The 10,853-nt window shown below is 46.6% G+C and overlaps 1 protein-coding gene across 2 annotated transcripts; it reads right to left on the reverse strand.

Annotated features, from left to right (window-relative positions):
• Nucleotides 1-8,340: 8,340 nt before the first annotated feature.
• LOC101761922 lies at nt 8,341-10,846 on the reverse strand. 2 transcript variants are annotated; one of them, XM_004952807.2, is made up of 3 exons: nt 9,860-10,846; nt 9,220-9,528; nt 8,341-8,797 (listed from the first exon to the last, which is right to left on the reverse strand). In XM_004952807.2, the coding sequence occupies exons 1-3, from the start codon at nt 9,989-9,991 to the stop codon at nt 8,525-8,527; spliced, it is 714 nt and encodes a 237-aa protein (XP_004952864.1). In that variant the 5' UTR covers nt 9,992-10,846; the 3' UTR covers nt 8,341-8,524. The 2 variants fall into 2 exon arrangements, with proteins under 2 accessions (XP_004952864.1, XP_004952863.1); XM_004952806.3 differs by having other exon boundaries at nt 9,220-9,531; nt 9,860-10,844.
• Between the last annotated feature and the right edge of the window lie 7 nt (nt 10,847-10,853).

The raw sequence follows: 10,853 nt of genomic DNA on the forward strand, positions 1-10,853 counted from the left end.
CACTGCACATCCATGCACCACGCCGCCGTGCCTCCACCTCCGCTTGCTCGCCGCCGCGTCCACTCCTCACAGCCTCCGCTACACCGTGCGAGCCCCCACCAGAGCTCAGCCGCCTTCCTGTGGCCGAACCACCAAGATTAATTCAGCTAAAGTGTACTCAACCTCGCCTCAAATGCGAATCATCACTTTAATCAAATTAAAATGGTAGTCTGTCGGGTTTCACTCGATAAAACCACTTGTCTTGGATGGAAACAAAGCATTCTCACACGAAGGCAAGTTCAGAGATTACAACAATCCAGATAATTATGATTGGTCCCAAATTAAGTTATTACAAGCTGAAAGTTTAAAAGCATAAAAGTAGAGTTTCAGAGTTCGAAGCAACAAAAATAAAACGGTAGTCTACGTTGATACAAGATACCATGGTGAAGCCTGCCATGATATCAATCACCACGTTCCTCACCGACCGAGGACAGGTCCCACTCGACCGTCCAACCTAGAGGGAGCTGGGTCAGCCAAGTCAAACTAGTAGCCAACTCATTAACATCCATACCTGAAAATAGAGCCACAAGTAAGGCTGAATATACTAATACTCAACAAGGCTTACCCGTCAGGTGGTAGCTACTCTACAAACTTCTAGACATGCAAGTTTTTTTAGCTAAGGGGTTTGTTTTGCCAAAATCATCTAAGGTAGATCCTTACTTTCAAGTTTTTAGCAGCAAATTCTAGTTGATTGTCCATTCTAAGTAAGCACTTATTCTAAGCAAGCATGGTGAACAAGCAAAATTAATCAAGCATTAGAATTAATCATCATCCTTTGTTCCATTTCTTACTCAGTGTAGAATAGTGATCATGCAGTCCCAAACTGTGAGAGGCAGACGATTCGAATTGAGTTTCTTAACCTTGCAAGGTGAACCTAAACCCACGACAGATGCGTACCACACCAGGTCCACATATGTCAGCCGTCCCCATCAATCTCCAAGCACGTGGATAGGGCCCACTTCCCTTGGATACAAGGCTCTATGGTCCTGGAACGTCACCGTACTATGACTGCACTTATACCCACATGATGCATCAGGGGAACCCTATTTCAGAGAGAGAGAGGGGAGTATGTCCACGCCCCGGTTGAGTCAGGTACTAGGCTTTCCGATCTCATACTTGGTATGAGTTTAGTACTTTCAAACACTTGACCATGAACACCGACACGGTTCGACCTTAGCACATTTTCTTCTATACAGGCGGGGCATCCACCATTCCAGAACATATAGCTCAGCCCCGCCCGTCAGCCTTATGATTCCAACATAAGTAAACAGACAACTCTTATAGCTCGCGAGTGACAGGAAATCACTCGACTTTTACCGTATCCCTATTTAGCATTGCAACTACTCGACTTACATACTAGTATTCAGAACATAGATGCCAAGGATCATGCAACTAAGGTTTCAAGTAATGCCTATAAACTTAATGCACAAACATAAGTAATAGAAGTATTGCATGAGCTTTAGAAATCAAGGTTATGCTCGGGGGCTTGCCTTCCTGTACTAGGTTAGACTAAGGGTCGTTTGAAGCTTGATTGGGGTCCTGCACATCCTCGATCTAGTTTACTTCTACAGATGGCTCCTCCTGAGCTGCCGGAAGTAGCTCGTAGGTACCCTTGGCGAGATTTACTTCTACATGAGATGCATATGCAAGAGTTCAATTTCATGCTTTTACGTGCAGGTTGCATTTCATGGATTATTGCAGAAGTAAAGACTGCATTTTGACCACATTCACCTAGACAAGATTTCGAATTTTTCTTTCTTCGTAAAGTAAGGTGTGTTGCAATTTAAAACTTGGGCTTGACTTTGATGGTGATTGTGTACACGTATAAAATTCAAACAACTTAGAATCCACAAAGAAAGGTGGGGGGGTCATTTTAGGGTTGCTCAATATTCATTTGGAAAGTAATCCTGTTTCTGAATTTTAAACCAACCAACTTAGCATTTAAGCATTTACTATTCTACCCTTTCTAATTAACAATTGTTATTATTCATTTAACTAGTTATTAAACTTGAATAAAAGTTTCTGGAAGCATCTAATAAGATATGGTTCTGAAATTTTTACAGAAGCTTCATTATTACACAAGTGATCTACTGTAAAAATTTGAGATGCACTTGAGTTCTGCAGGATTTACTAAAAACCAAACAGTATTAAATTATAGAACATGAAGAATAATTTTTAACTAGAGTTTCATCATCAGTCTGGTTCCACAAATTTTACAAAAGGGTTATCAATACTAATAGAGGCTATTGTAAATTTTCCAGTATTTATTGAGCATGAAAACTATTTATCACATAAAAAGTACGTTAAAAACAAGTAGTTATTTAACCAAGGTAAAACACATATCTTACAGAAGCAAATATTTTTTCTAGCCAGACATGTGCAACAGGAGTCTAACAAAATTGATTTCACATTTTTAGAATTTTTCTTCATTTCTCTACACATTTTTTTTTCAAAGTTTCAGCCATTTTATTCATTTTAAAACAGAAAAGGTTAAACGTGTTTTACGTTCAGACCCTTGATACTTTTAAACCTTCACAACCAGGTCCTATCTTTTTATGGTTTAAACCCTAGAAAGAATTGGAGGCTTGCAATGTGCCCTGAACTTGATACTTTTAGACCTTCACAACTGGGTCCTGTCTTTTTACGGTTTAAACCCTAGAAAGAATTGAGGGCTTGCAATGTGCCCGTCGGGCTCGGTCGGCGGTGCGGTGAGCTCGATTCCGGCGATTGCTGGCGGGAAAGGGGCAAGGTGAGGGTCTGGGCATGATGAGGGGCTCACCTAGGGCCTGTGGACTGTGGGCGTCGAAGGCAAAGGGTGACCGGCGGTGGAGCTTGACAGCGAGGCCTCGGGCGCGGTGGAGGCTCGTTGTCACCGGCACCGGTGGTGGTGGAGATGGTTGAGGGAGGGCTCGGGAAGGTGGTGTGGGGCACGGGTGGTCCACCGGAGGGCTTAGGCGGCCGGGGGGGTGCTTGGAGGGAAGGGCTCCACGGTGAGGTGCTACGGGCAGCGCTGCAGAGCTTTGGCGAAGGGGAGAAAGAGGCATGCGCCGGTGAGCTCGGAGAGGAGCGGCTTTTATAGTCAACTGGAGGGGGCGATGAGGGGTTAGGGAGTGCTAGGATAAGCTCGGGCTGATCGGGCGCACGGAGGCAGCCGGCGACTAGCGGAGCAGGCCGGAACGCATGGCGGTTGGCCGCGGCGGCGTTGGGGCGTGGGCACGTGGCCGGTGAGTGGCAGAGCGCGATTGTGGTGTGGGTAAGCTGATTTTTCTTGCACGCGGAGTGGCAAAGAGGGGGCGTGCGTCAGGTCACATCGCCGGTGGGCGTTGGCCGGGTGGCGGAGGCCAAAGGTGGGCGGCGACGTGGCGGCGAGCATCTACAGGAGGGCATGGCGCATGGCTTGGGCATTGGCCGGAGGAGATAGGCCGGTCAGGAGGGGGATAACGCGTGCGCGCGGTTAGGTGAGCGCCCGGGGGCGTGTTGTTCCATCGCCGCCGGCGAATGGCCAGTGGTGCTGCGCCAAGGGGATGGCACGACATGGCGCGCTACGATGCGCCGGGCGCGATGTCGCCCGATCGCGGCACGTGCTGTTGCAGTGGCGTGCGCAGGCAGTAGGTTTGGGGCTGTTTTTCTCCAAATTTCAAATTCAGACTTTAAAAACTTCAAATATAAAAGTTGTAGTTTAAACTATACACTTCAACTTCTATAAAAGCCAATGGGTGAAATTCTCAACATTATTTGAGATAAATTGGTTGAAACTTTGGTGGAATACCGGCTTGGCTGAAATTTGAACTTCCCCCAAATTTTGGCTGAATTTTGATTCAAAATTTGAATGCATTCACTCAAAAATAGAAAAAACTCAAATAACAAAAGTTGGTTGTTTTAAAGAGCTCTACAACTTATATATTGGCCAAAAGTTAAGTTCTTATATAAAATTTTGTTTTTAATTCCAGCCCAAATAAAGTGCCTTCTAGTGGTGTTTTCAACCCTTAGATCAATTGAAGTGTATTTGAATTGGACAAGTGGCAATTTGAGTTTAGTTGTGATTTATTTGCTTAACTACTATGATTACTCTTGATTTATCTGGCTAAAAACTAGGGATGTTACACTTCCTCTCCCGTCGCCGCCTCCGCAACTCCTCAGCCAAGGAGAGGTGGCCCGACGATGCCCGCAGCCCCACCTCGGTGCCGCCAGTGCGCCCTACGCTAGGTGTCATTATCGTGCCTCCATGGCATCACTGGCACACCTCGCATAGGCCACCCCGCTCGCGGCGCCACGCCGCCACCATTGAAGGCACAGAAGTTGTCGTGCCCCGGCCTATCACTTGCCCCACTTGGCTGCCATCGCGCAGCCACGTGCCGGACCGGCCGCCCTTCGTCCTCCAACACTGGCCGTCCACTCCTTCCCCTGTGCAGCACCACCTCACCTCCACACCCGGGGCTGGCCTGCGCGAGCCACGCCGCTCAACCACGTGCCGGACTGGCCGCCGTACACGTCGGCCGCTGGTCCGGCGCGCCACCGCTGCCGCACACGCTGCGCTGCACCATGCAACACCGCTACCAAGGGGGATGGAGTGCCACCGCACCCCGCGCGCACCCCACCCGCTGTTGCCGCAGAGGAGCCGCCGCTGCCGCCGTGTCATTGCCACGCAGCTCGAGGAGGACCTTGCCGCACGAGCTGCAATACGCGAATCACCCTATGCACGGAGGCAGTGGATGGCGCCACCGTGGCCGCACTAGCATAGCTCTGAGGGTGCCATGGACCCGCTACGATGCCGGACGTGAGGCTAGGGCGGCCACCAGCCCACCGCCGCGCCGTCACGTCGGCACGAGCCACGCACTCGTCGGCTGCTGCCCCGCGCAGATCCGACCCTGGGGGCACCAGATCTGGTCCCTGGGACACCGGGATCCGCTAGCTCGAGACGCCGCTGCCACCTCCATGGCCCCACACTGCCGCACCCAAAAACCGTGTGGGCCCCTGGAGGTGAGAGAGGCCCCGCCGCCACCTTCCTAGCAGGCACTTGGGCTTCCAGTGCACTGCTCCAGCAGCGGCGAGGTAGGGCGAGGCCTGGAGGGGTGGTGGTGGCTGCGAGGTGTCGCCTCCAGGGAGATGACGTGCGGGGCTCGGTCTGCCACTGCAACCCAGTGTTAACGGAGCTCAAATTTTTTTTTTTAGTTTCAAAAGAGTAACGCAGACTCATATAGATATATATACGTATATCGCTGTAAGGTTTCCTGGCCTCTGGAGCGTCGACGTGGTTCGGCCTCTCGCGTTGCGCCGCGCATCCTGCCACGCGTGAGCGATGGATGCCTGACCTCCAGACGACTGCTTGCTTTGTGCTGCCTTCATTGTTTGGGCTGGCCTTTATGTCGTCCTGTTGACACCGATTTTTGACTAGAATCAACCGTTGTAGATAAGGTTCTGACAGCTAATGATGGAAAGAGAAAGATTCTGAAGTTGGTGCTGCGTTGACCAAGTTTGGCCACTGTTGATCATGATTCCAGAAGCCGATAGAAGACCAGACAGGCCCAATCTGAAACAAAATTGACTCCACCAAATAAGGGAAAGCGTGGAGATATATCTTTAATAGTTTTAGAAATAGCTGTAATAGTCATGTTGTAATCGACTAGGACTTTAGTTTGCTCCAGGGTATAAATATGAGCCCATGAGCCTTGTACGAAGGAATCAATCAATCAATACAATCTTTTGACGCCACACCACCAAACCTCTAGGAGTAGGAGTAGAGTAGATTCGATGAGTTCCTTCTAGCGTGCAGGGCTGCATCGGCTTCGATCTCAAGAAAGCTTGTAAGTACCGTCACCCGGTCATTACGACCTATATTAGAACTTTCTGAGTTAAGTCTAATATTCTGATATTGTTGTGTTGCTAGTTATCGAGTTATCTTAGATTGCAAGTAGAACTTTCTAGGCTTTGTCCACTATTCTACTTGTTTTCGACGTTGCTCAAGTTATTGAACGGTTTAGATCTGGTTAGGTTGTCTTTATCAGCTCCCTTGCCTTGTTTAAACATTCACAGTTATCAGATCATATCGGCTGGTAGACTTTGCATGCTTTCACTGCTTTATATATGTTAGGTCCGATAGTTCTTTACCCCTGCCTCTTGTATTGCTAAACGTCAGGCCTCTGATGTCGGCGTGCTACCATTAAGAGCCGATGCTTTGGTCGGGTCTTATCCTTATCTTACGGAAGCATGATAACATCATTGAGGGCGTACATGAGGCCTTGCTGTCGCAATCCTGTCTGTTAAGATTAACGGGTCGATGTTAATACCCTCTTATCGTGTTACCTTATCTAAATTCAATGCATGTCATGACATTGATTAGATTTTATTACCTTAATTGGCTTGTAAGCAGTAGGTAAGAGGCCTTTGGTGATTATGCTCTAGTCCTTTATATTGACATATTGAAGTTAATGCCCTCTCATTCGTGTTGCATTGTCTAAGTTCAATACACTTATCAAGATATTAATTAAGATCTGTTAATGTATCTGGCTTGTGTATGGTTAGCATCGGCTGGTCCTTGTTGTTACGTTCTAATCTTTTAAGTTAGTAGATTGATGCCAATGCTCTCTCATTCGTGTTACCTTATCTGAGTTCAATACACTTATCAAGATATTGGCCAGATCCGTTAGCTTATCTATTAAGTACATAGTTAACAAGGGCTCCCTTTTATGGCTGTTGTATTATAATGATTTATCTTAGCCCGTCGGCTGACATAGCCAATGGCACATACCATTAATGTTTTATTTACACCATATGCTTATATTAAATATCTATTTGCCATGGTGTTTATTCCAAGAATGTTTACCCATGAGTTCGAAAGACTTCGTCGCTGATCGGCTCAGGAATTTAATGTTTACCTTGTCAATTTTCAGGTTAAATTGACTGGCACGCCTTGCACCACTCGCGAGCCGATTTGGAGCTTGCACTGGAGTTAAGCAGATCTCCCAAGTCCTCCATGTTGTTCAATGCATAAGCCTGAGGTTCAGATTTTGCGTCAACACGTCCATGCTTGCTCATTATTTCGGACTCATCCCTGTTGTTGCAGCTCATAATAGTCTGATCATAGCACGTAGGAAAAGTAGGCCCACAAGAGCCTCAGTGCCATTTCCACCGGTGTTCGTGTGCCTCGCGGGTGCCATTGCTACATTGACACTTTGCGTGGTCCGGCCATCAAATGATAGTTAGACATACCTCGCTTCTAGGATCGCCAGCCTCCGAGGGCATCAGGTTACTCTATGCGAGTGCTAAAAAATTATCGATCGCTACATGCTGTTTTGAACAGTGATATCCTGCCGCGTATACGCTACATGTCGCTAGCTTCCGTCACATCATGTACGCAGTAGACGAATGGCAGTTCCAGCTCGGCGCTTGCTCAGGGGGTGTGGCCCCAACCTTGATGGTCATGTGCATCCTACGCGTGGTGGATTCCAGGAATCATCCTTGCCTCATGATTGTTTCGGCACGCTGTCGCTTGCCGCCCCCTTCCATCTCCACCTACGGACCTCACCCCGATGCTCGTATGCACCGTCGCTGCCGCTGTCGCCTGCACTACCCCCCTCTCCTCCATTGCCGCCCGCGCTGGCTGGGCCGACCCAACCCGCCGTTGTTGCAACTCAACAAACTCGACCTCCCCTAAGCTGTTCACTCCTAATGCCCTCCACCAGGTACAAGTTTTTGAATGCTCATGCGTCGTCCTCCCCTCTGATTAATGAGGCACTATTGGCTCAGCAGGTCAGGTGACCGTGCAGATCCCAGGAACTCATGGTACTACGGATGCCTTTATATGCGCTACCAGTGTCATATAGAATGACCTTCCATTCCAACTTTTGTTGAGTTCGATTCTCTGTCTGAGTGCCTGTACACTCTACATTAGAGAGCGTTGTTATCTACATTTTATCTCTTCATCACCAATTGCGCTGAAGCTCATCCTCCACAGGCGCAGCGTAGCATACCAATCTTGCTAGTACGCCTGCACCACTGAGCCGATAATTGCGTCGATGGACACGTTGTCTATCACTGGAGCAGCAGCCATGCGAGTCTAAAACCCGAACCTAGGTGTCCGTGTGTATGCTTTAAAAGATAGGTTCCTAGAGCTAGTGGATCATTTTTCTCTGAAAATATGCAATTCGTGTAGCATTGTGGCGTGCTCTGTTTTTCTATTTGTTATGACTCGATAAACCTTTTTTCTTTAACGCACAAACCTGCTTACCTGCACATAAAGATAAAAACGGCTGAAGCAGCCTGTAGGTCTACCCTATTGAAAATGCACACGGCACACACAAATGCAGCTTAGCAGAAGCGATCCTCTAATTAAACATAACCAATTCAGAAGTTGAAGATGCAAACGGGCTACATAAGAATAAAAGTTATGCTTCATCTAGAATGAAGCCAAGGGTTATGAGATGCTACCAAAACAGTAGCATTTTCAGGTTGCCACACCAGGCGCTAAGACTGATGAGATGAAATCCTAGACCAACGCAATGCTGCTCTCGCCACCAGGAGGCTTCCGGACGCCGCCAAAGTAGTCTCGGGAAGCCACTTTTCCATCGGCGAAGATGTTGTTGCCACTCATTTCCCTCAATTTCGCCGTGCTCAGGGCCTTCTCTCCTGCACCAGGGGGCGCATCTTCTTTGAAGATGTTGTTTCCAGTCAGCTCGTGGAATTTCTGATCGTGAATCTTTTTTGCTGTCTTGACCACTGGTTCCTCACCGAAAACGATGTTGCTCCGACCTCCAGCAGGCTGCATATGCAACGATCATCAAAGTAAGTTCAGTCTGTTTAGGCAACAAGCAAATGATGTACTTATAAAATCTGCACAAATTGTTCCAGTGTAGACAGTTGGGCTTTTAAGCTTCCTTAGTGCCTAGTACATTCTCTTTTCCTTTTAGAATCAACACAGCCTTATCTTGTCAATAAAACCGTTACTTAATGGTAGAAAATGTTAAAGTCTATATATACACTCGTATGCTTCGACTAACATATTCATGATTTCAGTTCAGAAGGACTTCATTCAATCTAAGTGCTATACCATTTCAAGAAAAAATCAGCTTGTACTTTGGCGACTAATAAGAGATGAACAACTCATTCAACAAAGTGACGTGAAGTGAATATACAGAGTACCCCACAAAAGAAAAAATTGTTAGGATGAAAGGAGCCTCTCACATTGGATACTTTAACTGACGTGTGAATGCTTCTTGGCTGAGGTAGTGCAAAATCCAAGTTTCCTCGCAGTTCCAGATTGCGAGCAGCCAAGGGCCTAGCAGGAACCTCAGGGGGTGGTCCAAATATATCACTCCCACTCAGCTCCTTGCTCTTTGATTCTGAGATCTGCTTCGCCGTTTTAGAATCAGCTTCACTCTCCAGCGTGCCACTAAGCTCTCGTTGCTTCGCCACCTCAGGCAATGAGGATAGCTTCTTGGGGGACACACTTCCCTCTGCGCTAAATGTTATCTGACTCATGCCAGTGACAGTCTGCTGTTATACAAAAGGTAACATACTTTAGTTAGAATTCAACCTGAGACATTTAGAACACACTATCCAAAATTAGTCACAGCAAAGCACTTAGCATTCTCAGATAGGTACCTAGGTACCCTAAAGAAGGACGAAACACATTTCTATCGGAAAATAGGTATTGGAGAGACATTGGCACTTGGCACTGGCAGACACGCTTCAGTTCAACGTGGCATAATTGATGCTAATGACTAGATAAGTACTTCAAAGAAATCTGATTGTAAACATCTAAATGTTTTCAGAGCATTGGAAATATTCGCTACTATTTGCAGCAAGCAAGGTATTAGCGTACCTGATACATCCTCAAAGTAGTTTTGTTAGGAGGATTTGTTGCACCAGAACTAGCATCAGAATTATCAGTTTCACCGGACGCAGCAAATATTCCACTCCCAATCATCTCTTTCATCTTTGAGCCAGAGCACATTTTCCTGCCCAATGAAGTTATGTAGAGGTGGCTGGGGAAGTCAGAACTATGATAAATGAAATGTACTTAAAATATGTCTCCTTCGTATATACTGGAGGAAAAGGATTTATCTATCTGGTTATTCTTGCCAGTTATGAAAATAATTAAGTCCACATTTCAGTGGAACCATTGGGCAACTTCGTATACTTTCTTTAACCATTCTTCATGCAAATCGAAACTCAGAAAGAAAAAAATACAATATTCAGAGAATGCACATGCACCTATTTTTTGTGGTATTTTCCTGGTTGGGGAATTTCATGTTTTCAGCTGTGTTCATTTTTGCCTAAAATTTCAAGTGTGTAGTTTGTGGTTTTCAACTATGCATTTATCTTGGCTAAACGTAGAGGTTTAGATTAGAACACAGCACATTTTCTTTATGAAACCACAACAATCATGAAACATTTGATGACCAACATCAAGCAACCTGCTTTTCTACGCCACCTACTGCACAAATTACAGTTTCAAACAGGCTGCCATACTTGGCATTTGGCATACACTCCATATCTTACAAATATACAGGAACCGCTTTCCTGACATCAGCAACAAAAAAATAAGCGCTTGTGAGATTTCAAAATTACAGCACAGTAGAACATGTAATTTATTATTAGTACTGCAGAGCTGCAATTCTGCACTGCAGTGCCAAAGCTACAAGGCGTCAAGGCACCACCGCTAGATGCCCCAACGGCCCAACATAGTCAGCTAACCATGCATGGCTTCTCGTGAGTACAAATCTACAGAATGTATGCTAGAATTTGAAACCACGGTCCAATAAGTCCAAACTTCCATTCGCACGAGAAATCACGCAGCGCGCGGGCACCTCGAC

Source organism: Setaria italica, chromosome I, assembly GCF_000263155.2.
Source record: "Setaria italica strain Yugu1 chromosome I, Setaria_italica_v2.0, whole genome shotgun sequence".
Lineage (NCBI taxonomy): Eukaryota > Viridiplantae > Streptophyta > Magnoliopsida > Poales > Poaceae > Setaria > Setaria italica.

Coding starts and splice junctions, on each gene's coding strand:
- LOC101761922 (XM_004952806.3), bottom strand. CDS start 9,991: ATGTGCTCTGGCTCAAAGATGAAAGAGATGATTGGGAGTGGAATATTT. Junction 9,532..9,859: donor CTACTTTGAGGATGTATCAG/GTACGCTAATAC, acceptor TTTGTATAACAG/CAGACTGTCACTGGCATGAG. Junction 8,798..9,219: donor CGTCAGTTAAAGTATCCAAT/GTGAGAGGCTCC, acceptor TTGCATATGCAG/CCTGCTGGAGGTCGGAGCAA.